Source organism: Nipponia nippon, unplaced genomic scaffold, assembly GCF_047370975.1.
Source record: "Nipponia nippon isolate SJK-2023a ecotype South Korea unplaced genomic scaffold, ASM4737097v1 scaffold_10, whole genome shotgun sequence".
NCBI lineage: Eukaryota > Metazoa > Chordata > Aves > Pelecaniformes > Threskiornithidae > Nipponia > Nipponia nippon.
Window position 1 is genome coordinate 16,755,957 of NW_028262291.1, and position 21,859 is coordinate 16,777,815.

Consider the following 21,859-nt stretch of genomic DNA (forward strand, 5'->3'; position numbering starts at 1 on the left):
TTTTTGAGGTATTTAAATGCCAAGACATAATCAAGCTCCCAGAAAGATTTTCAAAAGCAATTGGGAACCCAAGTTCTGAGAGTCCGTTGGTCCTTCTGAAAATCCTGTGCGGTATGAAATTAACTGCATCCTTTGACATCTAAATACCTCTGGTTCCTTGTCCTTCTTCTGCTAGGGACCGTCCCCCTTGATTTCAGCAGGGCAAAGCCTTGGTTGTGAAAGGTGTGAAATTCCTTCCCATTCTCTAGTGCCCCTGGCTCCCTGAAAAAAGGGAAAGCTTATCCTTCTCTTCTTACCTAATGAAAATGCTACTGCCCTCTGAACTATTTTAACTGAAACTGTAAGGAGAGCACTCAGTGCCCTGACTGTGGCCACGTGGGTCTTTGCTGTACAGAGCACAGTTTGCTTTGATCTGATTGAGGTTTACTTGCCACAGATTTCACTGCAATGCCTCTCTGATTTGATAGCGCAGACTTGCAGTTTCTTTTTTCGGGTAGAAATCCCTCTTAGATCAGTAAATGACGCAAAGGCTGCAGCGTCCGTCCCAGTCCCACCGGACAGTGGCGGGCCAAACGCTGCCCTCTGTTTACAGGTCTCTGTTGATATAAATCGGGTTGCCTGTGTGGGATCTTGGGACTGCTGTTCATACACATTTCGTCCTCAGAAACACGATACCAATCTATTGCACAAAGACTGCAAAAGAATTGCACAGATTTTTTTTTTACTTTATAGAAGAAAATGTTCCCTTGATGTGATAAATACTGAACGTGACTTTTGCTCAGGCTGCAAATAGCAGATTACTTAATCATCTACTATTTAAGTACCTGTTTGTTTTCTTATGAAGTCAAACTTTTGAGCAAGATCATGTTACAAGTAAAGCGCCTTCCTACATCCTTAAATATTAATCCTCAAGTGAAAACAGATTGAAGGAATCTCCAGGGTCACTTTAATAAGCCTGAGCTACTGCATCCCGCTCTTCAGTATCCCACATTACACGTTCCTCACCCCGTCTTTGTGCCAACGCTAACATTTTTGCAGCCTCTGGATGACCTTGGCAGGAGGATGGGAATGGGGAGGTGAGCTGGGAGGGACCCGTTCCTGGGGGGCACAGGGGCCATCACCAGCTGCTGGGAGCAGGGACAGGGCTGGAAAACATGGGCAGCCCTGAAGGGAGAGGGGTCTGCCAAGCACCTGCGGGTCTTAAGGTGGAGGCGATGGAAAGCGTTAAGAGGGCAGCTGTGAAATGAGAGAAGCCCCCGGTGGAGCAGAAAGGGTGGAAGGCCAGAGGGGTCTGCGCCAGAAACAGGGATGTGAAAGGACAGGGCGGGAGCAGGAGAGCGGCAGGCAGGAAGCCAGAGGAAGGCAAGGCAGGAGGAGGGCCGGGGCTGGGGTGTGCGGGCACGGGCAGGCGACCCGGGTGCCGGGAGGAGACGCTGAGGCGGGAGGGACCCGAGCTAGAGCGAAGGGTACGGGGCGCGCTGCCCCTCGCTCCGTGCCTGGCACCGCCGGCACCGGCAGCCCCGGGCGGCGCGGGGGCAGAGGAGGCGGCGCGGCGCGGCCCGGCCCTGCCCGGGGATGCCCTCGAGCCTCCGAGGCGCTGCCCTGCGGGGCGTTCACCCGCCGGCGGGGGGCAGAGCCGGCGGCGGCGGCCCTCGCCGGGCAGGGAGGCCGCTTTGCCGAGGCTTTTCTCAGCCAAGAGCGAGCGGCCGGAGAAGCGGGCCCTCGCTGGTGCTGCAGGGGAGAGGGCAACGCGCCCTGCCCCGGCGCGGGGGAGCCCGCTGTCGGGCGGGAGCCTCCACCAAGGCCCGGCAACGGGCTGCAACCGGGGGCCGCCCGGGCCGGCGGACCCCGCCGCCTGCCCCCGGGACCCCGCAGGCCGCGTCCCGGCTGCGGCCGCCCCCGGGGAGGGGAGGGGAGGGGCGGGGAGGGGAGGGAGGCGGCGCAGGGCCCGGCCGGCGCCGCGCCAGGAGGAGGACGGCGCCGCTGACGCGGCCGCCGGGGGCGGGGCGAACGGCGCCCGGCCCGGCAGCGGGCCCGGGGTGCGCCCGCCCGCGGCGCCCGCCCCGGGGCGGGGCAGGGGCCGCCCCCCGCCCTCTCCCCGCAGCGCATTCGCCGCGGGGGCCCCCGCCGCGGTGACGTCACCGCTGCCTAAAAAAGCGCCCCGGCAGGCAGGGGGGCAGGCAGGGCAGCGGGCAGCAGCCGGAGCAGGACGTGCCCCGCCGCCGACATGGTGTCCCCCGTCACGGTGGTGAGTGCGGGCCGCGCGGCAGGCGGGGGGAGCGGGACCCGCCGCCCTCCCCGGGCCGCCCGTCCCGGGCGCCCTCCCCGGGCGGTATCACCGCCCCCCCCCCCCCCCATCGCCGGTGCCCCTACCCGGTCCCCGAGGGGGGTGGGTGCTCCGCTCCGCTCCCGGGCTGCGAGGCAGTGACCGTGGGCGCCGGGCGACCGTTGGCGGAGACCCCGCCCCCCGCGCGCCTGATGCTCCCCCGACCCTGGGCGTGCGCCCCTGCCTCCCTCCCCCGGCAGCCGTTGCTCCAGCGGTGCGGCCCCGGGGGCTCCCTCCTCCTCCTCCTCCTCCTCCTGTCCGTTACGTTTTTAAAAGCATCAGTAACGCGCTGCTTTGCACGGGGCGCACCTGCTCAGAGCGGCTCTGCTCCAGCTGCCGCGGGCTGGCAGCGCCCGGGAGCATCCTCCTGCCCTCGCAGGCGCCTCCGCCTTCCCGCCCGGAGGCGGCTCTGCCGTCCAGGTGACGGCGGGGGCTCAGGCTCGTGTCGGCCACCGCGTCGGGCAGACCTTGCCGTAGGCTGGGCGACCTCCCACCGAGACCTCGTCGCCCCCGACGAGCCAGTCTGGCACTTCCACCCTCTGACGGCTGGAGCGGGGATGGTGTCACCTGCCTGTCTCGCGGGGGAGTCATGATGCTTAATTCGCGTACCCAGCAGTAAGGTAGCGCCTCGCCGCTGCCCTGTCAGTGGGTGATGCGTGTAGCAGCACAGCTGGATTGGCGGAGCAAAGCTGGTAGCTGAAGTAGCCGTGGCTCACGCCAGGCTGGACCGGCAACCCCGGGTCCTGGCCCTGCAGGTGAAGGGCGGTGTTTCAGTGCGAAAGAAGACAAAATGCTTTCAGCCAGAACAGCAGAGAGGCTGCGCTGTTAGACACGCTGCTTTGCATGTTCCTGTTTCTAGAAAGCGAGGGATTTGTCTGACTACACCAGCAGACTAACGTGTGCTGTAGGAACAGCTAACTGTTGGTGGGAAAGTTGCCTGGCGCTTCGCTGCAGCACTCGACACCTATTGCTGGTATCCTGCTTCCCTGCAGATCCCTTGTCATCCTGTTTTGACCTGTTTTGGTTAATGGCCAGTCCAGTGCATTCTCTCTCACAGGTAGAAACCCTGTCCCTTCCCTGTTCTTAACTCACAAAGCCAGGGTTCAAAACTTTTAAATTGCTTTGCCAGTTCTGCACAGCAGCTTGCATTGTCTGATACTTAAGATGAATTTTCCCCCAGTTATTAACATGTCCCTGGTAAGTTCATCAGCAGCCTCGGGGTGATTTTTATCTTTAGAGACAGAGGGAAGTAGCTTGCAAATTATACCATTGTAGTGCCAAAGTCTTTTTTAATGCTTTTCAAAAATAACTAAAGAGGTTTGGTATCTCTGTGCTTCTGTGCCATAAGCTAAATTCATCCTTAAGTAATGCTTTTGGTTACAGTGAATTGTGTATGTGTACCTCAGAAGTAAAATCTTACGCTGGGACAATACTGGAATGGCTGAAAAACTGGCAGAATTTGTTTCATAATCCACAGGAGGCAGTACTTGGCTTTTAAGGCTAGTGAATCAGTGTGGTCTTGCAGAGTATATTTCAACTGAGCTTTGAGAGGAGGCAAATAACTAAAGCGTGAGTATGTGTTGGGAAAGGTGTACGTAGTTCAGACCGGAAGGCTTTACCTACACCAGAAATTACACTTCAGGAAGGTCACTTGGGAGGGAAAATGGAAAAAACAAAAAAATCGTTTTTCTCCACTTGCCCTTTTGACATGTTACAATGCATGTTCCTGCTCTGGCTTCATCGCTGACATACCGACTCTTTGCTTCATCAAAGGCAACTAACGCAGGCGTGAAGCTGCGGAAAGCTGGAGGGACGATGAGACCCGGAGCTGAGACCAGAGCTGCAGCTGTTTACTGTGGCTGTAGAGGTGGGAGGGGAGGGCGTCTGATCCTCCAAAGAGCTCATAAAAAAAGAGCTGCCAGCCTCCAGTCTGTTAAGGAGCAGTTCTTTGCACATCACCTTCAGTGGGTTTTCACATCGCTCTCCCTCCAAAGGAGCGTGCTGTGCTGCTCTGGCATCGGCTGTGCTGCGGTCCGCCAAGGGCAGGCTGAAATGGTGTCATGCAGCAGCGTGCGCTGTGTGGGAGCATGGTGCGGCCCCTGCACAGCTGCCAGCTGGAGCTGTGCAGGGGGTGAGAAGCAGGGTGGCTGTGGGCACCCTCCGGCGAGTCGCTTGCTGAAGGGAACAGCAGCGGGCAATCGGTCTGGCCACAGCTAGGTGCTACCTTTGGGGCCCAGGCCTTATCTCTGTACCGCACTGCCTTTTGCTGCATAGATAGACCAGGTGTTTGGAGCCAGCGCGGCTATCTCTGCTATGACACGCGATGGGGACGCTCTCTGTGGGGGCAGCACCTGAGGCATAATCAAATTAGCCAGAGGAATTGATTTATCTACAGTGTATGTTCTCTCCCAGTACACTGCAGCATCAGCCTCAATGGGGAGGAACTAGAAGAGCACAGCCGAGAGTGACATGATTTTGCTTCCTGTTTTCAAAGCGATGGCATTTGTACATAACTGCAGCAGATGGCCCTGACTACTTATACACAACCTCGTCTCCTGCGTCTCCCCCTCTTTCCTTCTTTAGGACGCTTTTGTAACAAGAGTCAGAAACCCTGAGCTCCAGGTCTGCTGTACAACTGATAGCTGGAAGAAACCACGCGGGGAGGCACGGACCGTGGAGAGGAGGCTAGGGTGAGATCGCAGCTAGGACTGCTTGTTTGCTGGCTGCCAGGTGTGCATCATGGCCCCGGGGGGTTTGGCATGTCCGCCCCATGCACAAGGAGAGACCGAGGCATTGTGCAGTGCTAGCCAAGCTGTTGTCTCTGGTGCTGCACAATTCAGACGTACTGAGCGGGGAGCATGCCCACAAATAAACAAGTCTAGGGCCAAAATACCTTTTAATGTATTGTGCCAGGTCCTCAGCTGGGATAGCGCTCTGAGGTCCTGCTGATGCCAGAGTCTAGACTTGCGTGGCGCTGGGCTGTGGCAAAGAAGATGCATTTGCCTGCCGGTCCTGCTCCAGCTGGTGAGCAATGCTCCCTCTGGTTGGAAGTCACCTTGGAGGGAAGCTTTCACTGCTTACTCTGCTAGGCAAGTAGGAGCATCCTGCTTAAAAATTATTCTTCTTGATACTGCTCTGATTAAAGAGCTGTTTTTTCTGCATAAAGCCGTGTGGGCTGGGAGCCTGCGGCTGGAAAGCGGTATTAATAAATGGCGCATTTGCTTCATGGATATGTGAGGTTTAATTCCCTTCTTGTTCAGTCATCACTGGTCCCATCTTAATAAAAGGCCTTTCTGAGACTGCCTCGTTAGTGATTTTTGTCCCGTTACGTGTTTGTTGTTTTTTTTTTTTTTTTTTTTTTTTTCGCTATTGGTTAAGCAGTTTTCAGCGTGAGCTTGTGGGAGATAGCCCTTGCCTTAAGGACCTCTCTGCCCAGCAGGCACCTTGATTGCAGGGGCTGCAAGTGTGCAGGAGATGAATAGCCCTTGTTGACCCTCTGGGCAGATGCAGGATGTCACTTTGGGGGAGCATGAAGGTCACTTACAAAAACTGGGCAAAAAAACCTGAAAGGTATGATCTAGAAAGGTAATCATGAGTAACAAATATTGAACAGGGCTGGAGAATTGGGTGGGTATCATTTGAGTTCCTGAGGAGGGGCCTGATGTAAATCACGTTGCTTAGAGACTCTGTGCTATAGGCAATTGTAGCAGTAGTAGGTCTATGCACAGTTTTAAAGGTTTATTATTAGGAAGTGTGCTCTCTAATCCTCAAACTACTGTTGAAAACAAGAAAGCCAGATCACACCTTGAACTATTTCAGCCTTTGCTTAAATCCTTAAATAGAGGATGTATTATTTCTGCATTAATGAATAAAGTGTTAGCAACCATCTAAGTCAGAAGTAACTCTTACGGTAGAGAGGTTAATTTTACTTGTTCTCTTTGTTTATACCCAACATTGTTGCTTTCATGGTAATTTTTTCCATTACTTAAATACATCATAAAATGGTATTTTACTGTGTAGGAGGCTTGTAAACGTGCACATTTATATACCACATAGATGGTTATGGAAATAGGGCACTTGTTTAAAAAACAAGCCAATTCAAATGAATTCTAGGAAGGATTTCTAAACATCTGAACTCAATGAAGTAAGGGAGGGAATCATCACCTCAGGTAAGCTTAGCAGGATCTCAGTAACATTTATGTCAGTCACACCTTTTGGGAGAAGCCTAAAAGCTTTGGTCCTTCTGAGCAAAAAGCTGTGCTGATTTGTGCCAGCTAGAGCCCAGGCGTAGCGTTACATGCCATGATTTATTTTTTCAGACTGAACTTGTGCATTCTTCCGATGACATTGACATTCTTTGCTGTAGCTGTTGCTATGAGAGGGTGGGCTTAGATATGGGTAACTGAGATTGGAGGCTAGGAAGTGCGGGCTCTCACGCTCTTCCCAGTCCCAGTGTGGTTGCATTAAGCAGTTAGTGCCAATCACTGCTGCAGGCAGTGCTGTAGATTAAAGGCTTCATTAACTCAAGTATATCACTCGAGTCATACGCGTCTGTTGTTCAGAGTGTGCTTTGTGCATTAAGATTATGGGTCCAGTTCAGAAGCCTGTACTTACACATAATTCCTCTGAATGGACAGAGATGCATTGCTTCTGTTCTCTTTTCCTGTTCAACTATCTGTATCCAAAATACACTGAGTGTGACAGAAGAGCCAAAGTTATCTTTCTCTGTAGAAATAAAAAAAAAGAACTGCAGAATACTAAGGAAATAATAACTGCAGTGAAATTAGACTCTTAGAAAAAGATGGCATATGGAACCTCTCTTCGCTAGCACGTGGAAACTCTTGAACAGCGAAAAGATTATTAGTTGTATAACTCCCTTCTCTCCCGGAGGCTTGAGTGGCTATTATATTAGCACTTAATTTTCCTACTGCCCTTCATGTTGTGCAACGCCCAATAGATACGCAATTACAATAGAGATGTAGGTTTTGCTTACTGCAGCATGCCCAAAATGAAGGTGATGGTTATTGCTTCTTCTAGTTCACTTGTGCCCTTCCTATATTGATTTCTTATACTGCCATAATCGATTTCTTATACTGCCATAATCTAAGTAACATTTAAGCTAATGGCAGGTTTCTGTATGACAAGTGTGTCAGCCTGTCTCCATGAGAACATGAACAAGTATCCAGGTGACACGGAGCAGAAAACTGTGTCTAGGAGAAGATTACAGGCCACCAGAGCTGAAAGGTGGTAGGTGGGCTGGGCGAGAGCTTTCCTGGAAGATTTCAAGAGTGCTGGGGTGGGAGGGATTTCAGATACCTGCAGAGAGCCCGGGGGCTCACACCGCAGACTGACCCAGAATTGCACAGGGCGCAGTTTCTCTCTGGGTAAGTGCAACTTGTCTCTCTTCTTCTGTTAATTTAATGTTGCAGGCTGACTCTCATGTTGCAAATCTGCCTGTTAATGAGGATGGTGGCTGTTTCGATTCACCTTGCTGTGAGCTTATGGAAAAGCCTTGTTTCTACCAGCAGGCTATGCTTTCTCCCAAAAACTAATTTCTATAGATTACTGCAAAACGTTTACTTTCCAAGACTGAGGGGAGATGAGACAAGCCATGTTACTGAATTGGCCTTGGGACTTCTGTCAAGTTTGAATAGCAAGGTCTCATTTTTTGCCCCTCACCAGACACCAGCTTCAGATATGGCGCCACTTGGCATCAGGCATTAAATTTCCAATTATGTATCAAAATCGGTGCATTTCTGCTAGTGGCAAGTAGCCTCTGGTTGAATTATTGCTTGATATTGAGGGTAAGTTTGAAGTTAAGCGAGCTGCACATTTTTCAGCACATAGTAGACGCACAGGGCAGATCCTCAGCCTTACATGAGTCATTTTGTCTCCCATGGCTTCAGCAGAACTGGGCCTGTGCCGGCTGAGAGCCTGTGACCATAGCTTGGCTGCCGTATCCCTATTTGCCTTTTGGTTTTGTTACAGCATAAATCAGAGCCAGGGTGCTTGGACAGCAGTGCTGACTTGTGCTCTATTGCAAGAGAAATTAAGCAAGTTGCATGGCTTTTCCCTGCAGCCCTGATGTAAAGTAGCGTGATGACAAGTTTATCACTTAATTGACGTTTGTGAAGTTTCAAGTTGGCTCGTGTCCCATGAATCTGTGGACTTGCACCCTGTCGGGGTTTAACCCCAGCCAGCAACTAAGCACCACACAGCTGCTCGCTCACTCCCTGCCGGTGGGATGGGGGAGAGAATCAGAAAGGTAAAAGTGCGAAAACTTGTGAGTTGTGATAAAGACAGTTTAATAGGTAAAGCAAAAACCGCACGCGCAAGCAAAGCCAAACAAGGAATTCATTCACTACTTCCCATGGGCAGGCAGGTGTTCAGCCATCTCCAGGAAAGCAGGGCTCCATCACACGTTAACGGTTACTTGGGAAGACAAACACCGTTAACTCCAACGTTCCCCCCTTCCTCCTTCTTCCCCCAGCTTTATATGCCGAGCATGACGTCATATGGTATGGAATATCTCTTTGGTCAGTTGGGATCAGCTGTCCCGGCTGTGTCCCCTCCCAACTTCTTGTGCACCCCCAGCCTACGCGCTGGTGGGGTGGGTTGAGAAGCAGAAAAGGCCTTGATGCTGTGTAAGCACTACAGTAACTAAAACATCCCTGGTAAGCAGCTGCACGCTCGTTTGTGAGCGTGGTCTGCATTTGTATATGCAGCCTGATTACAGCAGGGGTTTTGCAAGTGCAACCCTTGATATATTCGTGTGAATCCTGGGAGTGCATGGTTAGTGTTTGCGCAGGTTAGTGTTTGCACCTGCCCACCCCACATCTGTTGAGATTGGCTGGGAAAGTCCAATTTATCTTCATGTAATTTGTGTCTGATACTGACTTGCCCAGGTCGCAACATCTTGGCACAAGAATAGATATTGGAAATAAAATCTGTGACTTCACTGTCATACTTTGACCTTAACTCCTCCTATCTCTTAAAGCATATTGGTCATGATAACATGAAGAGGGCTGCTGCTTTTTTATAAGGTACCAGAGTGGCACCTCTCTAAATACACATATTTATTGGGGTATGTTGCTATTTTCTCTTCTAATTTTCTTTAACAACAGTATTTCACAAGCTTTCAGCCTGGAGGACATGAACGTAGGTAGAGCATTTCATTCAGCTTTCCATTAGGCACAAGACAAGCTGAGCTGTCCCTCCTGGGTTTCCCAGCACAGTGCTGCTTGCTTTTGCCAGATTTTGCTGATCTTATTGCAGCCCCTTGTGAGGATTTGTACAGCGAAAGTCTCTGGCATAGAGCTGCCAGCTTTCCCAGCCACTGGCAGCCGCCTTCCCCTCCTCTCTCAGTTCCGCCTTCCCATTGCTTTTGCAAAAACCTCACCTGCCAGGTGTGTGCAAATCTGGTGCGTGAGCCAGAAAGGTGAGGAGCAAAAGTGCCTTTCAGGTGCCGGAGGTGGTTTCGAGTGCCTGGCATGTGCCATGCCTTCTCTGCTACACTAATGGCTTTTCAGCTGTTATCGTAAGGGCCTGTGACAGCACCAGTGCCTGCAACGCTCTTCATTTAGACCTGCATTATTCCCCATAGACTGTAGATAAAATGAGGTCTTGTCTGCTGAAGAAGTTGCTTTTGGATGGAAGAGCCTCCGTTTCCTCCTGAATACCAATCCCTACCAGCAAAGCAGCATGTGGCAGGGTAGAGCTTTGCCAAGTGCCATTGCCCCCGAGCGCCCCGTCTTCCATGCACCCCCTTTGCTGTGGTAGAGCAACGGGGTGGCTGGGACCCTCCAACAAGTACATAAATGTTGTGGTGGATTGTGGGGTGCGAATAAGGCTGGAAATGAGAGAGTGAAGGCAAAAGGTGGATTTCAGCTCACCAGTTTCCTATTTGTGACTTTTTTCCACACTATTGTACATCCCAGGTGTTTGCAGATGCATTTTTTTTTAACTTGTGGGTATAGCAGCAGAGAGCTGCAATGTCCAAGAGCTCCCAGGTCACACTGGCTGCTGAGCCACACTGGCCTTGTCAGCAGCCCCATGAGCACAGTCAGTGTGACTGCTCAGCACCCAGCATTTTTTAATTTCTTCATTAAGCAACTGAAGACAAGACAGGACTGCTCTTGTATTCGTATTGCAGCTTTGCTAACATGGGCTTTGCTATTCCTGTGTCAGTGGCAGTTTGGCTCCTCCTGCTTTAACCTGGGAAGGGGCAGAAGCGAAGGCTGCCTGCCACCTCTGCCTCTTCTTGCTCATCTCCTTCCCTGACCACTGCACAAGGATTCACGGTTGTAGCTATTTTGTTGTCCTCTGGAGAAGGCCACAAAGCTCGTCTAATGCTTCTCTCTTTTACCTTCCTGAGCCATTTATTTAAATATCCTTCATACATTGTGTGTTCAGTGCAGTTTTCTCCTAAAACCTATCCCAGGCAATCCCCTTCAGAAATTTACTCCCATACAACAGATGATAGGGGGTTTGGTGGCAGATCACACCATGGCTAACGTAAAGCATTGGGTAGCACAGACTTCTCTTGAGCAGTGTCTACGGCTAGGGACAGACAGCAGTCTGTGGTAGAGAAATTGCACTCAGAGAGCAAACATCAGGACAGAGACCTTTGCAGCAGCCGTGCCTGCAATCTCACATCGCTGGCGCTCCCAGGACACGATGAGCCTTGCTCACGTGCTCCCCAGCTGGCTCAGTACAAAATGTCCCGTTCTCGACGCTCGCCTGCTGCTGTTCAGCTGGGTGGCCATGTCGTGCCCCCCTGTGCCCAGGCGCGCTGCCGCACTGCAGGGACTTGAGCTGTGGTTTCCCCTGGGAGAGGCTGGTGCAGGCCAACATTGCCCTGCTGCCAGGAGGCTGCGGGGAACTGCCGCTACAAATTTCCTCCCTTCTTTCTGCATCTGGGGGGAAGGCGCTCGTCTGGAAGATTTTAACCTCAGTGCTGATGGATTTTCACCCCCCCCCATGGTCAATCCACAGATTAGGTTGAATGTTGATGTGACTGTAAATCGCACAGGATTTTGGCTTGGAAATGAAACTTTTTGTTGCGTTTCTTGTTTCTGCGTGCAGCTGTGTGTGGAGCAGCCCAGACCTGCACAGGGGCCATTTTTAGATGCCAGTTTGATTAATCCTCACCCATTGCCGGCTCCCCTGTGCCTTCACCAAAGGACGACTTTTCTGATGCCAAGAACTTGTGCAGCAATATATCTGAGTTCACCACCCAAGGACTGTGAAGGCCTGTGCCAAATTTTTAATTGTATTTTTCTGGCAGATAGCCATAGCTTGGTCTTAAGAAAAAGAAGTTAAGTATTTCTAGCTCTCAACTCTGTGTCAGTCCATTGTGGAGCAAAGCTGGGAAGTGCGGCTGGAGCTTGCTTTGCTTAACTGGGGGGTAATGCCATTGAGCCATGGGGAGGAAGAAAGTACCCAGGCTGCTGGGGTAGGGGGAGGGATGAGAGAATCCAGAAACACAGCCCTAGTTTGCAGGAGGAGTTGAAGAGACCCTGGGGGTGGAATAGCTGCCTTGGACCCACTGCTCCTGCCATATGTGGCTGAGCGGGGAGGATAGTCCTTGTCCAGGTGGGAAATGTTCAGGCCGAGCCCTGTTACTTCTGGCTTGTGCTGAACGATGGAGGCTCTCCAGTCAGACAAACCCATGATTTTTTGACCAGTTGCAAACAGGTCTGGCTGGAGAGCTGAGCACGAGACGAGTTTCACTGTGTTACTCTTGTTGGAGAAATGGAAGCCCTGAGTTGTGCTGGGGAGTGTCAGTAGCTGCCAGAAAGCACCACAAGGCCTGGCAAAACTCATTGCATGGCATAAGCATGATGGAGATAGATAGAGGATTATCAGCACACACATTCTCCCAAAGGCAAATCAGGTATCATCTTCTCCTGGGTGATTTATTAGCTATTTTACAAGTCCATTTTAGATGAAGCCTCTATGGTCTTGTCTCCACTTGAGGGGAGGAGGGTTTATTTATCACCCTGAATTTCCTGCAGCACGCGGAACCTGTTCAGGAGCCATCTGCCTTGGATGCCTGGCCTGTGGCACCTCCAACACAAGCATAAACTCTCTTATTAATTCCTTGTTTGCACAGGTATGTTGCACCAACACAGTATTTCAGGCAGGTTGATTGGCTGGTTCAGTAACTCTTCACCACCCTTCACAAACAAGCACTTTTTCTCAGAATTTTATTCAGGAACAACTTGGGGCATGTACGAGATGGTGCCTTCCTTGACAAAAGGCAGTCGGTGCTCCCCCAGAACCATGTTTGCTCCTGCAGGAGAGCAGAATTGGAGGTGAAGTGCTTTGCAGTCACCTACACTCCCCAGAGTGTACCAGTTAGAGCTGTCCCAGTCAGCCCTAGTATTTCAGCAACCCTGTGGAGTGAAAAGCGCCAGCTGGCTGGCCCCTTTATGTCTCATCATATGTATCGAACAGCTGAATCCTCCCTATTACACACACATCTGCCCCCCCGCCAAAAAATTCCCTCTTTTATATCAGTTTCAGTGTGTACACATTCAGAAGGCTTGATGTTGCACCATCTGAGCAAAAGTGGGAACATGCAAGCAAGCCCAGGAGGATGGCGGCTTTGCAGTCAGCTCATGCAGGTTCATGGCCAGGAATTGCCCAGTACTGCTGCGTTCCTCCTTCGTTCAGCAAAAACTGATGGGTTGTTGAATTCAGGGGAAAATCGGCTGCCTCTGGCTAGGATCTGTGCACACACGGGCTTCTCCTTATGGTCTACTCATTCTGGTTAAGCACGAAGATGGGTTTTCTGTAGGGGAATTCTGATGGGGAATTGTGTTTGTTCCCCACTGCTCCGTACGTGAGAGCCTGTGGCACATGTATATACTTTGTCCTAACAGTGGTCCATCTCCAGGCTGCAGCAGCTCTCCCTCTATGACTCAGACTGCACAGAGGATCGTCAGTGCCTTGCAAAGAGCCACGTAGTTTGGGGAATGAGAATTCATGGGCTTGCAGTGGCAGTATAATACATGGCAACAAAGACACATAAATATTTATTGGCGCACAACTGGGGGTAAGAGCTATTGTCACAGTAGGGCAGAACCAAGGCAGGATCCACGATGCAGGATGCCAGAAGCCGGGAGAAACAGCTTACTCGTGGATAGACAAAATGGTACTTGGCCAGCCAAGGTCGCTGGGAGGGATGGGTGGAGGACAACAGCCCAGCTTTTTTTGGCCAGTGCGCACAGTTGTGCTCAAGTGTTGCTCAGTGGAATAGCTGGGGTATTATTTTTAAAAAACTTTTCCTGGAAAGCAGCATTTTACAGCCCAATGGGCGTGAGCCATATCCCCACAGCAGGTTGGCACAGAGCTGGTGTCTGGAAGGGGCTGCATACTCATTTTCTGTGCAGGTTTGTTTAGGGGACTTGTGGAGAGAAGAGCATTATTTGATACTCTACATTGTTTCCTGGGACCAATGCGAGACTTAGGAACAGTGAACTTTGTCTGACTTGGCATTTCAAAGCAACAAGCTTCTGACGTTCTTCTATACCTCAGGAACAACATGCCTCCTTCCATGTAGCAGCTGGATTTTCTTCATCCCACTTGTGATGTAGATACAGACAACTGGCTCCAAAATGTTAAAGAAAATCATGGCACTGGCTTACAAATGTAGCCATTCCTCTGTGGATGCAGCTTATTCTGGGGTGGAGGAGCTAGCTGTAAATTTTTTGGCTGGGTTATGTGCCTGCAGCACTCAGAACAGGCTGTCTGTGCTGCTGAGGAGCAGTGTAGATGTTCCCCAGGTCATACCCCATAGTGAATACTGGTTTAAACACACCTGAATCACGAGCATCTCCTAGTACTGCATAGCGGGGAGGTGCAAAAAGAGATCATCCAGCAGGGACCCCTGGGCTCTTGGCGAGTCACCAATAACTAATTTGCTGATATACCTTAGGAGCTGTTGTATGAAGCTTTTGGTCATCTTTGTGTGCTACATCTTATATTTTGCACATTGGGAACTTTTAGTCAGTGCTTGTTACCCAGAGTTACTTCCCGAGGTCTGCCACTTCTTCTGTAACTGTGTTTCTTCATTGGCTAGCCTAATCTCTCAGGATGCCTTACACCAATACCAAATCACCGCATGGTTGGAATCTATCACTGTTGAACAACAGCAACAAGGAAATGAGCAATATTTCAAACTGGAGCAGAATGAGAACAGACAAAACAAGAAGGGATACTGTAAACCTATGAATCCCTAGCAGGGAGGTGGATATCCAAGCCCTGAGCCTCCAGAGAGTTGCATGTGCCAATACCATGTTCTGTTTGAAGACCACAGAATCACAAAATGGTTGAGGTTGGAAGGGACCTCTGGAGATCGTCTGGTCCAAAATCTCTTGGTGAGACCCAGGACACAACTTTCTCCTAGTCTGCCTAAGTCTTGGAGGGTTTCATTGGATTTGGTTGGACACAGATAATTTAATAAATTATACTTTCACTGTAATTCCACAAATACACAGATAGTGGCTTTACAGCAATTTAAACTAATTTTTAAAGACTCTAAGTAACTTAGTAGTCATAGAAGTTGAGAAAAATGCCCTAAATTATGCTCAGTTTAGAAATTCAAAACTTCAAAATACTGCCTTGTCATTGTATTCAAGATATTTTCTGTACTGCATTGCAGCCCAGAGTAAATTAGCAGCGGAAGAAGAAAAGTGGGAAGAAAAATGCAATTGAATTTGTAACAAAATGGCAAAACCCAGCTTAAAGCCATGACAATCACATACATTAGCAAAAAGGACTTTGTCACCTGCATCAAGTGTTTCCTTTTCCAACACCATGGCACAGCCCCATGTCACATTCCGTCTCTGAGACACAGGTGCAAAGGAGATGGGTGGTCTGATGCAATTTATCCATGCAGCCAAGAAATAATGTTCCCTTCCCTGAGGTACAGGCAAGTCTAATCATGGGTTACGTGCTTGGCTCTCCTCAAGCCACAGCCTCCACCCATGTTGGTACATGGTTTCCCAATACCAGCCTTGACTTGTCCTCCAGGTGGCAAGTGGCCCCATCACCTCTTCGCAAGCCTCAGCCACATGTCCAAACAGAGGGCAGGCCCCCAGCCTCACCCTCTGGTTGCCTCAGTTTTTCTTGGGAGACTTCTCCCAAGTATTTCCAGTGCCATACCATCCCAGCAGGATGTGCTGCCCGGCCCTCAGCTGCATAGGTACCGCTGTCTCAGCAAGTGGTGTCTCTTGTGGAGCACCCATTTTGGTTGGAGCCAGCACAGGGGCTCCACTGAGCTGCAGCATTCAGTAACTGGCAAGGGCATGTTTGAGAATAACTCATTTGAAGTATACTTGTAGAAAAAGTGTAAAGGAATAAAGCATTAATGATGGGAAGCCTGTAGCCCTTCTAGACATATGAGGTTATTCTTATACAAGGACTCCGTAACACTGTAAATTCCAGGGTTATGGGTGAGTAAATGAGACTGGAATCTGACCCCTTATGCCTGAAAAATTCCTTAATTGTTATTAGGATGGAAATAATATAAACCATTATTTTAAAAGAATGCTGGCTGGGCTTGGGAAATTCACATTCAAATAGTAAGAAATGGTAATTTTAAGTTTACCAAGCCAACATAATCTTTCTGCACAAGTGCATATCTTATATTCAGTAAGGCAAGGTTCCTGGGGAAAATGACAAGTGTAATTAAAACCTGTCTCATCATGCATGCCCACAGGGGAGGGCAAGCTGTGATTGTAATGGTAACTGCTTCTAGCAGGTGTTTTTCTTTTAATGTGGGGTATTAAATGAAAATTCCGGTGTTTATTAACCCAAATACTCTCCTGTATGCTTCTACCAGTGCCTCTGTGATGTGTTGCAAACAAAGCTGAACTTGAACTGTATCTTTTAGCATAAACTTTTGCCTTCAGAGGTACAAAACTACCTACCTTAGCTGAGACTGTTACAGGGACCTGGAGCGCTGCTCATGCTGCAAATTCTTTTGCACTTTGTAGCTCTGGAGGTGGTTAGCTTTCCGTGCTGAAGATCTCGGGTTTGTTATGGCATGGTGGGGATCTTCCACAACTGGTGGGGGAGAGGAGCAAACACTGCCAGAAGCACTGTCATCTGTTGCCTGCAACTGTGAGAGGATGAATGTGATCAACTACATTTTTAATAAAAAAAGAGTCACAGAAGGGGAGGAGGCAGAGCTGGAGCCAGGCACTGGTTTTGGAGGTGGTTGGGGATAGTCTGAGCCAGATGTGTCACTTCAGAAGGGGAAGGTCCTAGGTCTGAAGGAGGAAGCTTCCCTCCACTCTTCGCCACACGATACTTGATAGCTCCCAGGCACCTCCAGTGCCGTGAGACTACGTGGGCTTTTATGACTTTTATTTCAAGTTCATTTGTTATTTGCTGCCAGAATTCTCCCAAGGAATGTAGACAAGAGGTGGTAAACGGTGATTAATTTAGACAACGTAAGTAGAGGACTCATGATGGGCTCCCCATACAATACAAGAAAGTTAACGGCTTGCTGATGTCCTTTTGTAGTGAATTGTGTAGCCTGGTTGTTTAATGGAGTGTTCAAAAATTGTGTTGGCAATAGCCTATGAATAATGTATACAGGAATAATGAAATACCTTACTGCTAAGAAACTGCTGATATGCCGGGGAACTTTCCATCACATGTGAGAACAATTTTGAAAACACTGTCTTCTTGGGATGCCCTTTATTTATGGTCTTGCTGCTTCAGAGATTGCATTCTCTTTTTAGATACTGCCTGTGAAGATGCCCTCCACTGCCTCCGCCTCTGTCCTCCAGCTTCACCTGATTCCCTTTGCTTCTGTCTATAAAAGCTTCTGAATTTTGATGAGTTTAGGCTTTATTAAATGAGCACTGTAAGCACAGAGATATTTGCTGTGCAGCCTTCAGCCATTCTAGGTATCTGCACCAAGACACATTGCATCAAAAGAAGATGGACACCGATTTTATGTCATGGCAATGTTCCATGATGCAGGAAGCAGAAATAGGGCCAAGTGATTTGGAAAAAAGACCAATCTTTCTTTTGCATGTTTTTGGAGCATGGGCTCCTTCCATGAGATAAGCAATGCCAGAGCGTCACACACGGATGTTCAGATTTTGATGGACTTTTCAATGTGAACCCAGCTCTGATGCCTCTAAATTTTCCCCCATGTCCTCCTCCAGTGCATGAAGCCTCTGAGTGCTTTGGCCATGAGTAGTGGGAAGTCGTCGTGATACTAAGCAACTAAATCTTGCTTGACCAAAGAGATTAGAAGATTGAGGGTGAACCCCTGCTTGCAGGGGAGCTCTGGAGGTTGCACTGCCTTAGCTGCAGGAGGAAACAGGCCTCCTAAAAGACCCCAGGATATAGCTCATCAACAGTGCGGGCACATGAGGCAATCACGGTCTCTTCCTTTGCTCCTTGTTTTGGCCCTCGGCTGCACTCCAGGAGCAAATAAAATCATAGCTTTGTTTCTCATGCGGGGTTTTCCCTACCTGCACTAAAATGCAGAAATATAACAGGAGGGCAGGTGAACAGAGTGTCTTGTCAACTGTCCAGAGTGGTCTCAGCTAAGTGTATGGTAAGACCAGACCCAGCTTGTGGGGTGTGTAGCTATGCACCCTGCCTCTGCTGTGGCTTTGTTATGAGTGGCCCAGTGCTCATGCTGCATTTTTGTGTCTGGATTTACACAACAGAGCCCTGACTCAAAATGTATCCTGCAATATGGGCAGTATATTACTAGTGTAATGCTAGAACAAAGCAACACATGACTGCTGTATATATTAGTCAGCTGAGGAAGTGACATCCACACCTGGGAGGCTGATGTGATGGGTTTTGAAGTGATGTGGTGATGCCAACAGCAAGCTCCAGGCATGAGGCTACAAGGCAAGAGAGAGAATGGGTTAGAAGAGAGGTTGTATCCTCAGGGTGATCTGCAACTAGCTAAGCCAAAGGATTTGCCAAAATGGGAGGGATGATTTGCACTTTTATTGGCTTGTTTGCTGCTGGGATATTCCTGGGGAGTGCAGTATTTTCACAGCTATAGGAAAGGAGGTGTATAAAAGGGGTTAGTCTAAACACAAGATTGGTGGCAAGGACCACCAGAGGAATTTGACTGATGGCCTAAATGTTTTCAGTAGAACAAATAAAGAGAAAAGGTATCTAAAATTTCCTCTATCTCCACCACCCAAAACCCATCCTGCCAGCCAGTAAGTGTTTTTAGCAGAGAGGGTCACAAAGGTCTATGCTGAGGATCATGGTCAAGTTCAAGCAGCCTTTCTCTTGGTAGAAATGCTGCTAACTGACAGTATACATGAAAGAACAGCTTTCAAAGGGAAGGAGACAGTTCTGTTATGCAGTTTATTCCACTGATGCTTCTGATGATCCTATTAATTTCTCTTTTTTTAATGTCTGTTTCTTTTAGGTGAAGAGTGAAGGCCCCAAACTGGTGCCCTTCTTTAAAGCCACTTGTGTCTATTTTGTCCTCTGGCTGCCAACTTCAAGCCCCTCCTGGTTCAGTGCCCTCATCAAATGTCTGCCCATATTCTGCTTGTGGGTTTTCCTTCTGGCTCATGGAATTAACTTCTTAGTGTCACACCGGAGTGCCAGCCGCATCCTAGCAGGACTCATATTCTCGGCAGTGGGAGACGCCTTTCTCATCTGGCAGGAGCAGGGCTACTTCATTCATGGTGAGTGCGGTGTCAGTCCTAAAGGGATGCCACAGTGTCCAGCTGTTACCCTCTTTATTTAGTAATGAGTTGCTGGGCCACGTGTTTTGTTTATTTATGTACAGCTTAAGCCCCAGGCAGTGGGAAGCACTCATCCCTTGACTAAAATCCATCATGGTTAGAGGAGTCACACCACGGATGAGTCTTTCTCTTGAGCTTCTCTTGAGGTCAGAGAGGTAATTGGGGCAGGTCTGGTTCCCTGGCATGTGCTCACGGCATCTCAGCTGGCTGGAGCTGGGAAGGTGGCATGGACAGAATACCTGGGGAAGAGAAGGAAATGCTCATGGCACTTGGCAGCTCCCATGAAGCTACGGGAAGTATCTACCTCCTATCTCTCTGCAGGGAGATCTGTCAGCCCTTGGCTACAAGGATCAGAAATAGGATACATGGTGCAAAGGTCCTCAGTGGAGAACAGGTGGAGAGGACCCTTATGTTTTGATAGACAAGCCTGTAACCTGGGGCAGGTGTTTAAGTGGATGCTATAAACCAAAGCCTCAGAAATCTTGTCCTACTTGCAGGTTCATCAGTATGAATCATGCAGCCTGTTGTACAAGACATGTCTGATTTGCAAGGCTTGTAAATGATGGGGAATCAAGGACAAACCTTACCACAATGGCCTGTCTTCTCTACAGAAAGATCCACATCTCTCAGAGCAAAACAAGCTTGGTTTATTTTGCTAGTTTGCAGACTAGAACATAATGATTTAGATTAATCATTTAAAGCCACATTGAACCTGCCTGCAGCAACACTTTCCCTGGGCTTGGACTGTCACAAGAAATCAGCAGCAGTGGAGTCCTTCACTAAACTGACTGGTGGGGTTTCTGCAGTTAATTTAACCAGCACAGGGATCTCACGTTAACACCCACCATTAACTGGCTGCTGTGACTGTCCCACTGGAAAATGTGATGAGACGAGGGAACTTTTCTGACTTGTGCTGTTGTCAGCTCTGAAAGTCAAAGGCTTATTTTTCCCCCTCTCATGAGGTCAGTATTTAGTTTTATTCTGGGATTCCCACAAGCTCTTTCCTTATGAGAGGGAAGTGTGTGAAATGCCAGATATGAAAGGCCAAATGCTCTGAAGCTGGTTTTAATCCTGCTTCCCAAAGGCTTATCCCAGTCTCATTAAAAGTTCATGTAAAAATTTATACTGATTTTGGTGGGGTTTAGATTAGGCCCTGAGGATTGGATCCATCTGGCTGAACCTTGGGCACGTTGTTGAGGAGCTCCCGCCTTCTCTTGGTGTGCCATCCCCTCGGTGCTCAGTGTTGGCGCTCCCACCAGCAGGCCTCCTCCTAGCAGGGGTACCCAGCTCAGTGCAGGTCGCCTCAGCCCGACTGCTTGTGCTTCGTTTTTGCCTCCTGGAGTTGCTCCTTGAGCTGTGGCTTGGAAAACATTCAAGCCCTGATTCTCACCATGACCGTTTTTGTACATGGACTGTTCTGAGCTTCTCCATTCCCACGTGGCTGGGATATCTCCGAGTTGCCTCTCCAATTTAGTGCTAGAGGAAGGTCAACCAGTCAAGGCCATTCAGTATCTGGCTAATGTGTTTTAATCTGCAAATAAGTTGGATTTTCAACCCTAGTCTCACAACTAAGAAGTGTTGCTTTGTGGGTTTAGACACATTTTTCTTCTTCTTCTTAAGAAGGGCTCTTTTGGAGCATTTTGAAAATCTCAGCCTTCATCCTGGCCATCTCCTGCCTGCCTCAGTCCATGCTAATCTGAGCTACCATCTTCCGTAGTGAAGTGTTCACATTTGCATTTCAGCTGTTAGCAGATAAAGCGCACCACCCCACTTCATCCTTCACCTCTCCTGCAAAACGTATTTTCTCCTATTTAAAACTCAGCAGGCTGCTGTTGTTGACAACTGACAATATTCAACCTTTTGACATCATCGTTTGTGGGAATTTGAAATTTCAGGAGAATAAGAGGAAATACTAGATAAAAATGTACTTTCTGTTCAATTTCTATGGCTTTCAGGCTGGAAAAAAAGGGGTTGGGAACTGGGCTGATTTGAATAGCTTTTGAGACAATGAGTTTATAAAAGGACATTTGTTCATTACTTTATAGGGAAGTGAGAGCCTGGGAACCTACTCCTGGCACACTTGACTTTTTTTCATTTTTGCTGTTTCAGTCCACTAATAACACGCTATTTTCTGACTAGTATCTTACTGCATGTGGAAGATACTTTACAGTGTTAACATCCACCTCCTTTGATAGGAGGCACTTAGAAACAATTTATGCATTTGGTGAAGAAGACAGGGACTAACAAAAAGGACTTCTTGCCAGCCTGAGGGGAAACTCCAGGGGCAGGGAAGGGGACGGAAGCCGACAGAGAGGAGAAGGGCTGATCTGCCTGATGTGGTTGGGAGGGCCAAGCCAAAGGCTGAGAAATGCGGGAGAAATGCACCCTCCCTGTGCAGCCGTCACAGGTTTCCCCAGTTTGTGGCTTGATTTATGGGTGTTGAATGAGCAAACCCGGGAGGTGACTCTTGTTTGTGACCAGCCTTATCACATATCACAAAACTCCTTCTGCCTTTCTGGGCTTCTGCTTGGCTGCCACATCCTGTCATCTCCTTCTCCTCCTCGTTGCCAGCTGCCTGCATGAAGGAGAACATATTCTTCAGTTTCCCATCCCAGAACTCTCCATATAATGCCATTGAAGGCAAAGCCACTCCTCACTGCTAGGGCAAAGTAACCTTCTTCTCCTTACTGCCCCCAGGGCTCTAACTTTTCCTGCACCATAACAGTTCTTGTCCTAAATCCCTCCTCGGTTTCCTCAGTGCTGTGCCCATGATGTGTAA

At 49.2% G+C, this 21,859-nt stretch overlaps 1 protein-coding gene and 1 long non-coding RNA gene across 2 annotated transcripts in view; one reads left to right on the plus strand and one right to left on the minus strand.

The window, feature by feature from the left end:
- Positions 1–2,168: 2,168 nt before the first annotated feature.
- TMEM86A (transmembrane protein 86A) overlaps positions 2,169–21,859 on the plus strand; it is a 28,055-nt gene continuing 8,364 nt past the window's right edge. Inside the window, exons 1-2 of the mRNA XM_087745711.1 lie at positions 2,169–2,248; positions 18,756–19,020. Of these exons, the coding sequence (XP_087601837.1) occupies positions 2,228–2,248; positions 18,756–19,020 (286 nt within the window). The 5' untranslated portion in view covers positions 2,169–2,227. The remainder of the gene's footprint in view (positions 2,249–18,755; positions 19,021–21,859) is intronic.
- LOC148057093 (uncharacterized) lies at positions 8,722–18,557 on the minus strand. The gene is made up of 3 exons (XR_015701848.1): positions 18,144–18,557; positions 16,264–16,454; positions 8,722–12,620 (listed from the first exon to the last, which is right to left on the minus strand). It is a non-coding gene; the product is annotated as an uncharacterized LOC148057093 (long non-coding RNA).